The sequence below is a fragment of the Hibiscus syriacus genome, unplaced genomic scaffold (genome assembly GCF_006381635.1).
Source record: "Hibiscus syriacus cultivar Baekdansim isolate YM2019G1 unplaced genomic scaffold, ASM638163v2 tig00110388_pilon, whole genome shotgun sequence".
Lineage (NCBI taxonomy): Eukaryota > Viridiplantae > Streptophyta > Magnoliopsida > Malvales > Malvaceae > Hibiscus > Hibiscus syriacus.
The window spans coordinates 586,055-603,100 of record NW_024062718.1 but is presented as its reverse complement, the minus strand read 5'-3'; the positions used below and the strand labels follow the sequence as shown (position 1 = coordinate 603,100).

Genomic DNA, 17,046 nt, shown 5'->3' with positions numbered 1-17,046 from the left:
ATTAGTTTGGTTTGATAAATGCCGCTGCTTCCCAGCTTTTCACCGATAAAGGCCTTGATCCATCATTATATGATATTGGTATCATGTTTATGTTATTATTAATCAAATAATTATGCTCCTTTGTGTTGATATAAAAGTTTGAAAGAGGAAGGTTCAACCCCACTTTTCCCAAGAGAGTGCCATATTCATACACGAGGTCTGACAATTTAAGACTTTGGGTCAGATCTAAAATTGCTAATATGATACGACAAAACTACATATGTAAAAAAAAAACACCACATAAATTGAATATGTTATTATTACATATGTAATAACTATACAGATTTAGGAGACTCATTTCATTCATCCAATCCCTAAAAGAACAGAATATTGAAGCAACACTAGTCTAAACCAGGTCAAAAAAGAAACCCAAGGCTTGACTCTATCCTTGAGTATTAAACTACAATCCATAGGGGTGATTTGATTTTTAAAACATGGAAAACGGTGACATGGGATGCTTATTTTGGGAAAGGAAGGAAGGAGATAATGAATGAAAATTGTTTGGTAATGCGACAAAAAATCTATCAAATCTTCTTCATGGCTGAGGTCCCTTTTCTCAGAACTTGCCATGTGGATCCTAACTTTACGTCTTATTTTATGTACACAGTCTCGATGACCGAGTACTGCATATCACTAGAACAATGTATGTATCCATGCACACATGTATTTCTACTCAAAGTATCATCTACTGAATGCTTTTTTATTATCACTAAAGCAATCCATTAGGGACATCGAACATGACTTAATTGAATGTTGAAATGAATTACCCTAAATAATAACAAGTAGGAAGAAACAAAAATTTCATTACATACGTTATGGTTTTGGTTATGGTTGGTATTAAGATCCATACTTTTTTTGAGCAATGTGAATGATGATAAAATACATTACCTCAAACCGTAGGGAATGGTATTTATTGAGACAGGCAATAAGACAAATGTGTACTGCTACCATCATTTCTACATGTCATGCGCAAGATTAAGGTCGTATTGTATCTACGTTGTCTGTTTCTTGACCGACCTCCCACGCGCCTCCGACGTTGTCTATTTCATTTCTGTATTACTTTAAAACGTTTAATTTTAAATTTGAAGTCTCGAGTCATCCATGTGATCAGAATGTGACTTTGTATTTCTGATTAGATTAGGTAAAAGAATAGCTGTTGCTAAGAACATCACCGCCTACATTTCCATTTCCTCCATCAAGAATGGAAATTAGAAAGGCTCTCACTTTAAATCATGAATGCAGCTCAAGTTTATTGAACTCAACTCGGTAATAAAGCAAAGGCTTATATATCATTTTGAATATTTTTTCTCCATCAAGAATATCATCTTTTTTCATGTTACCATTCCTGAATAGTTGAATCAAAATCTAAATACGAGATCTACACAAGAATGTCTTCTTCATCATCGAAACTCAGATTCAATGTTTGTAACTTGAATCCTGCACCCTGTATGAGCTCGACCAAATTGGATGCCACTCCGGTGGCTTGGACTGTTGTCTGTTTCACTAACTGAGAAAGAGATTAAAAGGGTCATTTTCTATGTCATAAATACTGACACTTAAAATCGGAATGAACCAAACTCGATGAATGACCGGGATGGGGAAAAGAAAGTGTATGACCCTTGATACTAAGTTGGGAGCAAAGGGTCTCATCATGAATACAGGAAAAGTGATCATTTTGTTATAATTTTTGTTTATTTGACTATGAACTTGAGCTTTATGACCCCGTAGATCAAAGGTGCTCATGGGAAGTGATCTGAAATCTTAAATACAATACATGTGTCAAGCACCAATGACAAGAACACTAACCTCAACAGTGCCGATACCCTCAAGGACTTGAACCTTCAAGTTGGAAACGCCTTCAGCTCCCTACAAGAAACAAATAAATCATCCCATCAGATTCAATTATAATTAAGACTCCAAACAAAGTCATAATTAGCTGTACAATTAAACAGACATAATTAGTTTTTCCTGTTTTCTTTTCAGTGAGAGATAATACATGGCAATTATGTGAAATCTTTTCCTCTAGAAGAAACCATTTTCTAAGGGATTGAGTGATAGACACTAGACTAAGATCGGGGTTCCGGTCATTCCGGATGAAATAAGAAGTTAGATTCCTCCCCGTCATTCAATTTGAAGATAAATCTATCAAGCTGCCTATCGAAAACGATCAATTTCGCTTGCAAAAGATAAATGTTGTTGCTGTAAGTTGCTTGGAAATTAAAAGGCCAATTGTACCTCTAGTGCCTTGGTAACCTTTGGAATTTCAGCTTCATTCAACATTCCATCTGCCTTCAAACAATCAAGATTGATTAATAGTGACCTATGAATGAATGGTTCCAAGGGAAGAAATTTGCAGAGAAATATACATATAACCATGTATACAATTTCAACCAAAAGTAGTCAATGGAACAAATTTCTGCTTAATTTCAAGAATTCAAACTCTATGCATTAAGTAATAAAAAGGTACCAGCTCTGAACCAGCAACAAATAGTTAAACATTTAAGCGTAACTAAGAAGTTCAAAATCCAGCATCATCTAAAGCAACCTTTTGACAAATACAATTACAATTAATAAAAAACTAAAAAAAAAATGAACTTTTACACAATTAAGTATCAAAATAAAACTTAGAACCCCAACTTAATTCACTCAACCGACAAAATTCCATTGCATGAACAGAGGGACTGTGATAGTTCACATATAAAAGAAGCCAGCTCTTTTTATAAAAAAAAAACAAGCCAGCTCTGAATCACCATTGTTCAATTTTCTTTTTCGGAGACCAAAATAGCATAAAAATACAGAAATAGTATATATATATATATATATATATGAAAATCCAATACCTGGAAGTACATTCTGAGAGTGTCTGAAGGAGAGACGGGAACAGAAACCGAGTCTTGTTGCTCAGCAACAGCAGGTTCCTCTTGTTCGGAAACAGCTGTTTCTTCTTCAGCAGACTTGAGTTTCCAAATCCCATAAAGAGTTTTGGCCTTTATGGAGTATAAGGATAAGCTGTTGGAAGAAAAAGGGCAGACTTTCTTCTGAAAAAGGATGGAATTAGGATAAAAGGAGAGATTTTCTGGAGATTTAAAATGGGTTTTGGGGATTAAACGTAAAGGGGTTGAAAATGCAGAGACTGTTGCCATATCTTTCCTTTGTTCTTCAAATTTCTGCTTTTGGATGAGATGTAAGAACTGTGACGTGGAACAGAAAGGATTGAGTTTTTTTATCCGAATCCGAGTACTGAAGAAGAGTAGCTCTTCTTTTGGTTATGTTTTGGGCTCTCTCTTCTCTTCCATATCCATCGGGAAAAGGGTTTATTATTCTGTCCATGTTTGGCCCAGACTTTCGGTATGAATTGGACAAGGGCCATTCTTTCTTTATAGAACCTTAGATGTTTTAGATGCATTCATACAAATCGATATAAATTTTGATATTTTTCATATTTATTATTATTATCTTTATTTGTTTATTTCTCAACTCATATTGATGTTTGGATGAAAATAAACCAACCATACAAACACAATATAAAAAGATAACCAAGTTATTTCAACTTGAATATGACTGTCAAATTAAAATATATATTGGCCATTAAAATGTTGAGGGCTATTTTTCCTCGTGTAATTGAGGGTATTTGGAAATACGTGTGCTTCGAGCGAAACATAAAGAAAGAACTCCCAATAACAATAATGTAGAGAACAGTGGAACGTATCGACACGCACATCAATCAAAAGGGAAACTTCTAAGCAATTATCTTCTATTATCAGTTAATGCAACAATAAGCGATGGATCCAATTGTATGTCTTTATCACACAATGATCATCCTTGAAAGCAAGCATGCAGTACGAGGAATTTTGAGTCTCCAACAGCTCCTATTCTCCATGTAAAACCATTGCATCTCATCACTGCAATTTCTGAATAAACTAGAGTTATGTACGCGATATTAAACTAAAACATTCAAGAATTTTTGGTTAGATAAAAATTTTAAGATGAATTAGCCCACCAATAAGTCCTCTAGATGTTGTAAAATAATCGTTTCTGATTGTAAGTTTCGTCTCAAAGTTTAGGCATGCTTTTTAGTCGTCATAGATAACTCTCCGCTGGCAATATCTTCAGTAACTTGGCAAGGTCATAAGACTTGAAGTCCTTCCCATAGCACAAGCTTATATCCAAGGCAGTTTTCCCATCCTGAAATGCGGCAACTCTAGACCATCAAATTTACATTCATCAATAGAAGAAAGCTATATGTTACTCAGGTTCAGTACATCGGTGTTCGAGACGAATATGCTTTCATTTTTTTTTAGAGAATGCATCATGAGTTTCAAGCATAAATACTTCTAGAAAAACAAAGAGTCGGGGTAACAAAGGTATAAAGGAAAACTGCATGATTCATGTTTCATTGCCATGACCATCACCATTTGATGGCAAAATAGCAGGACAATGATACATTATTTATCAACAAGTGGAAAAAAATAGTGCTGAGATATACAAGAAAACAGAAAACAAAGTAAGAACATTTATTCATTATACAAATCAGAAATTAACATAAATGTGAACCGTAAGGAAAAGTTTAGAACTAAGCAGCCCCTTGTACGGAGTTTATAGCTACTAGTTATAAAGAAAACTAGGCATTATATATCCGAATAGGGCTTCTCAATGTTATTTGGACTTAGGTGTATCTGATATGCGCATGTGCCCAACATGGGTATTTTCAATGTATTTGAGAGTTCTTTAGAAGGTTATTTCCACTTACTTTTTACCAAATATGTGTCAGACAGACATGGGCATTAAAAAACAAAATGAGAAGTTGGAAGAACATAGGAGCTCCCTACATCCTCGAACAAATATTCAACAACATTGAACACGGAAGAGAAAAAATACATGAGATTGTCACTATATTGGTTACCTTGTTTTTTCTGGTCTTATCTGCACCATTGATCAACAAAACTTTTGCTATATCTCTATTTCTACTTTGCACAGCAATGTGCAATGGTGTCCATCCATCCTGTAAGAAGGGGTTGCTAAAGAACTTAGAAGCAAAGCGACAAGCAAGATACAATATAAGTGTCAAGAAAGTTTATGAGCAACTCACTCTATCGGCAACATTGACATCAACATCGTATTTCAGCAATAATTTCACAGTTTGCAAAGCACCAACATGAACTGCATAATGAAGTGGGGTAGCACCATCCTGTTATTGGGATAAAGAGATTCAAGTTTAATATTTGTAAGAACAGAACAAGAAGCAGCAACGAGTTTATTATAACAAAATGTTACCTCACCTTATCTTTGACATGCGGATTTGCACCTTTTCGTAAAAGATGACTGATCACAGCCTCCTTTTTACCAATAATTGCCTTATGAAGAGCAGTGTGACCATCCTGTCTCATCATACCGCAATTAGGTGTTGTATGCTAGAAACTGGCTAACCGAGAGTTTAGATATTAAATTTTGGTATGAATAAGATCTACCTTATCCACCTCATCTATGTTTAGCCCATCTTCAAGTAGCTTATCCATAGAATGTATCTGCAATGATAGTGCAAGAGTTTGAAGTGGCTTCCATTTGGCCTGCAAATTCGGGTCACAAGAAATTAAATGATCAGTCCATAAAAATGTTATGGAGACTTGAAAATAAAACTGTTATATAAAGAAACAAGAAAGTATTCAAAATTACGGTCAATATTTTCCTCAGGTTAGGAGAGGCATTCTGCTGAAGAATTGCTTTTTCTTCAGGTCCCAAAAGCTGCTCAACCTCTGCAAATGATCAAACATCCTTATACAGTTCATATTTGGTAAAGATGATATATAGGAGAACACATAAAAAGTAGTTATATCACAAGGATATCTGACAAGTACATCGAAGAAGTCAACCAGTGCAAATGAATTAAAGATACAACTCCAAGCTTTCCCGGAAAAAACCAGAAATCGGATTATGGTCAATTATAATAGTTTGAAGGATTAAGAATCACGCTGCAATATCAGTCATCAACCAACTAGATACCAGCTGGGTCTAAATGGAGACTATTAATTAAACAAAGATTACATCTTCATACACAAAGAGGAAATTATATTATGGATCAGAATAAATATATAATTTTGCACCAGTTGTTTTCAGATTCGTAAAAGATGATAAAACTGTAAATCTCCCTACCCAACACAAAAAGGATAGGAATTTTTTTTCCTCGTGATTTACTCGAAAAGAATTAAATCATAAGAGGTTTTGAATCAATAAAAGCAACATCTTTACCTATTTTATTTGGACTCGACTATAAGTATCAAATAGGTGTATGAATCTGACACAAGAAAGTTAAATTATTTTTCTAAGTTTTCCATTTATTTGGAGAATTTCAGAAGATCACTTTCTGATATAGGTCCAAATATGCATTGGACACCGATGTCAGATGAGGGCAAAAAAAAAAGAAAAGAGTAAAAGCAATGTAGATTACAATTCAATGAATCCCCTTCATGGCCACTCATTTAAACTGGAATTTTAATGACTATCACCACAAGAATCGTTGTCAAGTCTCGCTCAAATCGCCACATTCTAATTTCAGATTTTGGGGGCATATGAAATAACAAGGTATGTACATATCTTTTACACAAGGATCGAATATAACGTGCAGAATCACTAAATATGACCTCAAGCCTGGTTAGAGAACCCAAATTACTTAGGGAATCATCATGGAATCTAGGTAGTTACTAAACAACTGCTCAGAATACCAAATTAAATAATAAAAACAAACAAAATTCCAATATAAGGTCTAATAAAACAAAACAATTGTTTACAGAAGTATGTTCATTTCCAATAGAGGAAATAAACCCACCTTTGATCAGATCTTCCTCATACTGATTCGTTGTATAGTTATCAATAACCCCAACAGGATTTCCTTGTTGAAAACCAGACCCATAATCCTCTTTCTCCATTTCTTCTTCTACATAATTATCGTCATCATCTTCATATTCACTTGCACTTCCATCATCTGGGTCTTCCCACATTCCATCTGCCTTCAAACAATCAAGACTGATTAATAGTGACCTATGAATGAATAGTTCCAAGGGAAGAAATTTGCAGAGAACTATACATATAACCATATAGACAATTTCAAGCAAGACTAGTCAATGAAACCAATTTCTTCTTAATTTCAAGAATTCAAACTCTATGCATTAAGTAATAGAAAGATGCTCCCCTATTAGAGATTCTTTATATATCACAAAACATTATACATTTTTTCCAGAATTCAGTAATAACTAGTTAAACATTTAAGCATAACTGAGAAAGAAGTTCAAAATCTAGCATTATCTAAATCAACCTTTTGACAAATATAATAACAACTCCCAATTACTTGACAAAAAACTAAAAAACAAAAGTGAACTTTTACATGATTAACAAATTAAAACTTAGAACCTCAACTTAATTCACTCAACCGATAAAATTCCATTGCATGAACAGAAGGACTTTGATAGTTCACATATAAAAGAAGCCAGCTCTGAATCACCATAGTTCAATTTCCTTTTTCGCAGACCAAAATAGCATAAAAATACAGAAATGATATATATATAAAAGGAAAACCGATACCTGGAAGTACGTTATGTGAGTGTCTGAATGAGAGAGAGGAACAGAAACCGAGTCTTGTTGCTCAGCAACAGCAGGTTCCTCTTGTTCGGAAACAACCGTTTCTCCTTCTTCAGCAGACTTGAGTTTCCAAGCCCCATAAAGAGTTTTGGTCTTTATGGATGATAACGATAAGCTGTTGGAAGAAAAGGAGCAAACTTTCGTCTGAAAAAGAATGGAATTAGGATAAAAGGAGAGATATTCGGGAGATTTAAAATGGGTTTTGGAGATTAAACGTAAAGGAGTTGAAAGTGCAGAGACTGTTGCCATTTCTTTCATTTGTTCTTCAAATTTCTGCTTTTGGATGAGAAGCACTGTGAAGTGGAACAGGAAGGACAGTTTATTGTATTATCCGAATCCGAGTTTTGAAGAAGATGGGTTCTTCTTTAGGTTATGTTTCTTTCTTTGTTGGGCTCCCTCTTCTTCCGTATCCATTTGAGAAAGGGGTTTATTATGTCCATGTTTGGACTAGACTTTCGGTATGAATTGGACAAGCGCCGTTCTTTCTTTATAAACCGTTAGATAATATTTTTGATGCATTTGTATAAGAAGGATTTAAGTATCATACATCGTTGTTCGCTATTAATATTAAGGTAAATTATATGTTTAGTATCTACACAATTTTTTTAGTATTTATTTTTTTTAAATCATATTTAACGATTAGTTTAGATTTTAATTTGGTTCCATAACAAAAATATTAATGAGTATTGAACTAGAAGATAAATGATGTTTCAACTAAAAACTTTTAACTACATGCTCTATAAACTATTAATAGAATACATGTTTTAAAATACAATGTATATATAATTATTTAGATTTATATTCTTTTATAAATTAAATGATAATGTGATTTTCAATATACTCTAACTCACAACTTTAATTAATGAAATATAATGTTTATCTAACTATATAAAATTAGAATTTATGTTCTAATTTTTTTCTTTCAAATAATATCTACTTTAAAGTTCAAACAAATATGGGTATATTATTTTATATTAGGAGGACAGACTTTCAAAATTTTAGGAATGGATGAACTTACACAATTCTAAGAAATGAAAAAATGTTATCAATAAATAATACAATAAATATCATGTAACACCCTCATATCGATACGGGCGATCTGATCCGATCTAAGGTATCACATTAGGGCCATCGGAGCGACCCTGACTGAAAATCCTAAAAATTTTAAATTTTTTGTTAATTCATTTAAAACTGTAAAATAATTTACAAATAAAATACAAATTCAAAAAATTATTTATATATTGAAAATATAATTCAATAATATCTAATAATAAAACAAGTTTCAGACTCGAATATAAAAACAGAATACAACCTATATGCCCCCTAATTATATGCAACGTACTTCGCATGCAACGTACTCCGCAAGGAACACCGGTGGAACTCCTTTACTGATGTCGATAAAAGCACATGATCAATCTCTTTAACCTGAAATGATAAGTAACAAAGTGAGCTTTGGAAGTTCAGTAATACAGAACTACCAGATGAATGCAATAGGCCATCGGGTATAAGGTAACTCATAAATTTTCTTAACGATACAAACATCATCAGGTTCTAGCGGTGAGTTCAAATTCATTAATTAGTTTTCTAGGTAACAGTCGAGAAATTTATAGTGTGAAGGGAACGTTTAAAGAAACATATTCAGGAGACTAAGAGGATGAGTCTAATGTGTTCCAACAAAACCAAAGAAAGTGTATTGATCTGTAACACCCATAACCCGTATAATTATACCTATACAGATTATAGATGTTATACGATTTTTTTAAAAGCATTTTCCAATTCAAAAGCAATTTGCAATTTATTTTCTTAAAATGGTAAATGATATTATAAAAAAAATATCACATAATATAAATCATGTTTTGTTGTAACCAATTCAATTCAAAAGATTTTTTTATGAATAGTGAACAGTACCCGTGAACAATGAACAGTGGGGGAATCGGTTCCCTTTTTACATACTGAAAGTTTTTTGCTAATTCGTGGTTATTGTTCATTGCTACAGTAACTGCTACCGTGAGCTACAATAACTGCTACAGTATTTTCGAAAATACATATAAATTTATAAAATTCCATTTTGTTTCCAATTTTGTTCAACAAAACAAATAAAACATAATAATTACATGCCACTAATTAAGTTACATTACATCTTAGGATGTCTTACTGATATAGAAATATATTTCTTGATACTTGATTTCGCTTTGTACTCCTTATTTAACTACTGGCTTTTTACCTACGCGTGAAAATCATCACACGCTAAGTATATACTTAGTGAGGCAATTATAACAATAAACAGTGCAATATCATTCTTGTATGAATTTCAATTTCAAATCAAATGCCATAAAACCATGCTAATAGCATATCAAATATTTTACCATGATCAAAATATCATAATTGAATATAAAAATATTCTTTCCAATATACTTGCCATTCATTCCATAAACTCGTAAGCTTATTTTCATAAATTACCATTTATTAACTAATAAACCATAAATCGTAGACAATAGCCCAGTATAAAACCCCGAGGACCATGGGTACACGAGTCAACTATAAGCACCGTAGTGTTATCCCGTATGACACATAAGGTCGTGTCCACCATATGTACTAGGTATCCTTAAGTACAGTCTCGTATGGCACATAAGGTCGTACCCACCATATACACTAGGTATCCTTTAGTGTATCACGTATGCAGCCTTCTGCTGGACTCTATGGCATGCCAACTATACCATGTCCCTCAATGACTTACTTGGGCATACAGTCTATTTTATTTGATCAATCTATGGCAAAGTATATTATCAATATTTAACAATGGGGCAGTTCATACCCGAAATAACATTCATGGTAAAAATATCTCATTTTCATGATCAATGCATTTTAATTTCATACTCTCACATATCAATGTCAATTTATAAAAATGATATAAAATCATGCCGATATAAATAAGGTCGACTTATCGCAAGTCTTCCTGATGATGTATAAAACATCCATGTATAATTTTATGCATGTATTGCACTCACCTTGACACTTTATATAGTCCACAATATGATCCTCACTAATTGTCCACAATAATTCCTTTTCTATTTGACTTGCTTTGATCACAAATCAATCACAATCTGTATTAAATTACAAATTCATATCAATTCTTATGTTAGTATTGTACTAACATAAACACATCCCAAAAAATTCCATAATATACTTGGAACTCATTTTCTACCAGTATTTAAACACTTAATAATTTCTTTTAACATTTGAACTAACTTTTCCAATTACCTAAAATGGTCCTTCACCATTTTATCATATACATTCAATTAAATTCCCATTCAACAATTTCCAGCATAGTACATCGATTATACAACACTTATACAAAAACCCCTCAATTTCTAGAATTTACGAATTGATCTCCAATTTTTCAAAAAATACTAAATAGTCACCAAATTTTGTAAAGCTTGTAGAATACTTGAATATGAATCTACAACATATAAGTCATCAAGATTTATCATCAATTTCATGAATCCTATCATGAACATAAACCCTTAGATTTGGGATCTTTGAATTTCAACAAGATTAGAAAGCAATATTGTACCAAATGATAGCATTTTTCACTTAGATCACTTTCCTATCTCACAACATAACTCCAATTCCAAAGGAATTAGCTCAAAAATGGAAAATAAAATATTTTCTTACCTTGAAAGCTTTCTCACGTCCATGGAGAAGAGAAGAACACTTTGGCATGATATGTTTGATTGATATCATGCTTATCATCCTTTAAGAAAAAATATTTAATCATTAACTTAGAAAATACCAATTTACCCTTAATAAAACTTTATAATCACCATTAAACCAAGATACATATCCTTATCATCTTCAAAATCACATAAATATCAGCCTTGTCATCTTTCAATATTCAAAGATGAATAAATTAATTTTTCACTTTACCATTTTGCCGTTGAAATTTCAAAAATTTACAATTCAGTCACTTGAATCAACCAGTTCAACTTAAACATGAAATTAAACATAAAATATTATTTTTCAACATTTTAAAAATGTGAAAATAATATTTTTATTTCTTATTTTCGTGACCCATTTGTAATTTTTCCAAAATCACATTTTGGTCCTTGAACTTTTCAAAGTTTATACTTTGATCACCAAACTTTACCAAAAGTATAATTTCATCACTTAATAAATCCATTTATGGAATAACATTCTTTTTGAGAAAATTACCACTTAATTCCTTAAACTTTTCCCAAATTTTCTACTTTGACCATCAAACTTTCAAATTTTACATTTTGGTCATTATCTAATTTTTTGGGGTATTACATGATCTTTTAAAACAGTAACAGTTTAAAGCATATTTTAAGACTATAATAATACTCTCCAACCGAACACCGATATGCAGTTCCCCATAACTACATCTATAAGGACTTACCCTAGGCTCATTGGGCGTAGGAGCCAACCTAAGAGAGTATTTTGGGGCCTGAGAGTCTACCCAAGAGTGTTACCTAGTGCCTAAGAGTCTACCCGAGGGAGTACCTTGGGGCCTTAGAGCCTACTTAAGGAAATACCTTGGGACCTCAAAGCCTACCCAAGTGTCACCTTAGGTCCGTAAGGATTTGCCAGCTTGATCAGAGATGAACCTTCATACTCCAGAATCCTACCTAGACAATATCCCAATAAATCGGTCCATACAATAAACAATAGATTCCATGATCCATAAATCATGCATGATTATATTTTTCAGTGAAAACAAGTAACCAAATAACACATATCATGTAGCCATAGCTCATAAACAGTATATCACTAAATCATTAATATCGAACAGTTAAAAGATTCAATAAAAATCATATTTCAGAACAAATAAAATAATCATATAGCACATATGGAACACACTAGAGGGTCCAATTATTTTCCAGAGGTATCTGGTATTTATCAGGTAAGAAATCATGAAACTTCTATAAATTAATATAATTTCATAAACAAGATCCCTATTAAAAAGAATTCGATAGCTAATAGATTAATCAGTCATTCATAAAGCAATACATCAGGATCATTTAGTATTCAAATATATCTGAAGGGTATTCAAGAATTGTTGTATCAGAATTACTTAAGATTCGGATATTCCAGGGGTGATTCCGTTAATCAGATTCACAAGGGCATTTTAGTCATTTTAGATCTATGAAATATTTTAGTATTTAACTCAATAAAAGTAAAACGATGATTTGCAATATTCCAAATTTGTAACAAATTATCGGCTTATGAGTCTAATCAAGCTAAACATTCTCATCATTTAAATACTTAGCAAGACTCTGGTAGGAACACTTTATGGATATTGATTTTTTCATACTAACTGCACTATGTGACCGAACAAATCCACCTTCACAAACATTCACAGATCCTGGTGAGGCATAAATATATTCATGCGATAATTATTCTAACTCTCGAATCTTAACAGTAACAAGCATGGCCGATAAGCTTAGGTCGTGCTTCAAACTTTAGGAACGATACAACCTTTAATTTTATCAGTATTTCTAGAATTATCTAAATATACTCCCTTATTCCAAGTTGTGATGGTATTTAAATAATTTAGAATATCAAGGGTATCTTAGTTATTAAGGAGCTCAAGGGTACTCCGGTTATATCAGAGCTCAGAATATTTTAATCAAGTTGAAGTTCATGGGTATTCTAATCATTTTGGAGTTTAGGGGTATTTTGGTCTTTTCATTCAATCTAGTCTTTCCATTAAATTCAATCAGTTCATTTATTTCGGCCATTTCAAAAAAAATCACACATAAAAAGTATTTTCATGGTGTTAGTCTTTAAGTACTTGCTTATAAATCGATAATTCTAGGTCTTGAGTCTTTACGGAGGTTATGAACTGATTATCAATGATTTTTGAACAAATCATGAAATTAACAAGTGAATTAGTAATTTTATCAGGTCAAAAACGAATTCTCATGTCAAACCCACTAACAAGAGCAATTTCATGTCATTTTTACATCTTAGGGGTAATTCCGTAATTTCTTATCCGTGTATTTTCGGTATTACAACTTTTAACGAGAATAATCAGAATTTAAGGTTTATGTGGTTAATCGATGCACTGATTAATCACTAAACTTGGAATTATTTATTACTAGACTTCTAATTTATGATATAGTAATCTGAGTCTTATTTAGTTTACATACATTTTACTATATTTGGATCGAGTTTAGAGATGATTAACCATGTAAGGTGACAACATTTATTCATCTATACATTAACCAATACCAACATGTTCCATAAAACATGCAAAAAGTAGTAATATATTACCTCGATTTTTTAGCCACAACGCTCAACCATTTAACATAATTTGATCGCTCTTGAACTTGAATTCAACGTTCCATAGTATATTGGGTACATAGGAAAACAACTTGCGTCAGAAATTGAACTTAAACGTAAAAATCGGATCGGATAGAAAGGTAAATAGTTATAAACAACTTATTGAGTTTGAATTTTACGCAACGAGCTTTTGATTCAGACTCATGATGTCAAAAAACATAAAATATGATTTTCAGAAATTTTAACTTTTTAGGTCAAAGTCAACAGTCAAATTTGGTCAAATTCATAGTCAATTGGTTTGATCAACGATTAGGTCAAAGTCAACAGTTCGGATCAAAGTCGATATGTTTGGCCAATGGTCAAGTCAAAATTAACGAATCGGGTTAAAATTAACGGGTCAGACCGGTTTGAGTACTCAAACTGGTTCGGATTGACTCGGTTCGAGTTAATTTGAAGAGAAAATCGCCTCAGTGACCAAAAATGCCTTATAATATACGATTTTAACCAACTTTTTTGGATTTGCCAAAATGACCAACAAAATCGCAATGCGATCGCTAATTCGCAACGCGATCTCCATTATCGCAAATTCGCGTTGCATTTCGCGTTGTGATAGTTGGAAATCGCGTTGCGATGGTCTACAGTGTCGTTGCGATTTTCCCAATTCGCAATGCGAATAAGTAAATCGCAACGCGAATTGGGTAAATCGCAATGCGATACTGACTATCGCAATGCGATACTTACTATCGCAATGCGATAATACAAAATCGCAACGAGATACTGACTTTCGCAACGCGATTTACATAGCGCCATTCGTATTAACGCGTATTTTTTTTTTCAAATTCTAAACACAAATTTTTTCTTAATAAATCGGAAACTGAACCGTCCATAGTAATCGCAACTCATAACCTCAAACCCAAAATCACAACACTCAGTCATATCTCCATCTCTCACTCTCTACGGCGAAATCCGTCCCCATCTCCGAAGATTTCCGTCCCCATCGCCGGCGAAATCCCTCACAACCATTCACAGTCAAAAATCCCTCACAATCATTCAGAAATGGAAAATCAACCTCCGAGGGTTAGTTTTTTTATTTTGAAATTTTTGCATTATTTTAGGTTTTTCATATTGAGATTGATGATAAGTTTACTGGTAATTTCAATAATAGATTAACCATTTCACTTAGATTTCTTATTAAATTCATTCGATTGCTGCCAATACTGCTAAACTGTTTAGCCTGTGAAGTTAGTATTTGTCTTTGTTTTTGGTATATCTTGACAGTGTAGTTTTTGGTATATATAACTTGGTATGTTTATTGTTTTTGTAGAAATTTTTTTCGGCTTCATTGACATTAAGGAATAAAGTTATCTAGCCATTACAATTGCTTCGAAGCTTTTACCTGCACAAAGAAAATTGTTTGAAGAAACCTGCTTCGGGCTATGGCTGAGAGTACAACATCCGGGTGGAGATGCTAATTTGACCCATTTGTGGCTTCAGACCATGACTAGCGATCTACCCGACAGTATACAACGTGGTGAGGAAGAGATATGGTTTCATTTTCCACCGGCGTATACTTGTTTTGGGCGGAAGGAGTTCTGCTTAATCACTGGTCTACGATTCGGACACGATGATGTAGGCCGGTACACTCGTCATATCACCCGCCCATCATGGTTATCCAGGGTTTTTCCTGATGAGTCAATAGAGAAGCCGAACTTACACGTCGACGACATGAAGAAATTGTTTAATAAGAAAGATGGTTTTACTCGGATGAATGAACGTCGATGTTGTCCGAGTATGCCTTCTACTACTTTTGTATGCCGACTTTTTAGGCAGAGAGGCCAGACAACCTATTCCTCAAGAGCTAATATTATTGGTAGAGGAACTAAATGCATGGAATCTATTTCCGAGGGGTTCGTATATATGGAAAGCTACCTGGACTAAGTTGTCGTCTGCCTTTGATGACCGCAAAAGTTTGCGGGGCGATGGGTCGAAATACACTTTGTCAGGCTTTGTTTGGGCCTTTAAGGTAAGAATTTCTATATAATGTTTTCAAAATTATAATTAATTATTTAACAATTACTAATGTTTGTTATTATATTGTTTGTAGATTTGGATATTCGAGGCCTTTCCCGCCATGAAGACATATGCAATAAAAACTTCAAATGATATTCCCAGGGCTATTTCCTGGAAGAGGAAACGTCTGTTGGATTGGGAAGACTTAATACCATATGCGACAATAAATAATGTAAGTTAACACAAATACTATCATATATAAACAAGTTATTAATAGTAGACGTTTAACTTTGTTTGAGTTTTTATATTTTTAGGGGGCCAACATTCCATTAATTAGACTGACACCCACGGAGGCTGAGCTTGCCACTGATTGGTGGCAAGCTAGTCAACGTTTTCTTGATGGCACGAACGATGAACAGCCTCCACTTCCTCCACTTCGAGAGCCATCACCTCACCCAGAGCCATCACCTGATCGACCCAAACTATACACCTCTACAACGAGAGCCATCACCTATCCCGTCACATCATCGAGCCTCTTCTCCACCATCACCTCATGATAGGCGACCGGCAAAGATGCCACGACTTCTATCTCCCTGTTCTCCACCTCCACGGGATGAGTCAAGGGAGTTACGTGATGAGGTCAATGCCTTGCGTGAGGAGATCGGTACTCTACTCGATAACGATGGTGCATGGCGTGTGGAGGTGTCTACTTTACGTGGTGAGGTTGCCGCTCTACGTGAGATGGTAGTATCATTGTAGAATGAGGTTCATACTCTACGCAACGAGGTAAGTTTAAGATTTTCTATATTTAACTTGATGACAAATTTACTCGTAATTTCACTTAAATTAACCATTTCACTTAGATTGCTTAGTAAATTTATTCAGTTGCTGCCAATACTGCTAAACTATTTATTAACACTGTGAAGTTAGTATTTGTCTTTTTGTTTTGTCTTTTGGTTGAAGTAAATTTATTCGGTTACTGCCAATTCTACTAAACTGTGTATTCTTTAACACTGTGAAGTTAGTATTTGTCTTTGTTTTGTCTTTTGGTTGAAAGTTTGA

The 17,046-nt window shown here is 33.5% G+C and overlaps 2 protein-coding genes across 3 annotated transcripts; both read right to left on the bottom strand.

The window, feature by feature from the left end:
- Positions 1–1,397: 1,397 nt before the first annotated feature.
- On the bottom strand, positions 1,398–3,284 carry LOC120123110. The gene is made up of 4 exons (XM_039142095.1): positions 2,880–3,284; positions 2,275–2,328; positions 1,846–1,905; positions 1,398–1,546 (listed from the first exon to the last, which is right to left on the bottom strand). Exons 1-4 carry the CDS (start codon positions 3,180–3,182, stop codon positions 1,418–1,420), a joined length of 546 nt encoding a protein of 181 aa, XP_038998026.1. The 5' UTR covers positions 3,183–3,284; the 3' UTR covers positions 1,398–1,417.
- Positions 3,285–3,927: 643 nt separating this feature from the next.
- LOC120122991 (ankyrin repeat domain-containing protein EMB506, chloroplastic-like) lies at positions 3,928–7,991 on the bottom strand. Of its 2 annotated transcripts, XR_005516147.1 has the most exons (9): positions 7,615–7,991; positions 6,863–7,043; positions 5,713–5,792; positions 5,508–5,606; positions 5,319–5,417; positions 5,129–5,227; positions 4,943–5,041; positions 4,040–4,224; positions 3,928–3,950 (listed from the first exon to the last, which is right to left on the bottom strand). XR_005516147.1 is itself a non-coding variant. In XM_039142013.1 (8 exons), the coding sequence occupies exons 1-8, from the start codon at positions 7,927–7,929 to the stop codon at positions 4,120–4,122; spliced, it is 1,077 nt and encodes a 358-aa protein (XP_038997944.1). In that variant the 5' UTR covers positions 7,930–7,991; the 3' UTR covers positions 4,015–4,119. The 2 variants fall into 2 exon arrangements, 1 of the variants encoding a protein (XP_038997944.1); XM_039142013.1 differs by lacking the exon at positions 3,928–3,950 and having other exon boundaries at positions 4,015–4,224.
- Between the last annotated feature and the right edge of the window lie 9,055 nt (positions 7,992–17,046).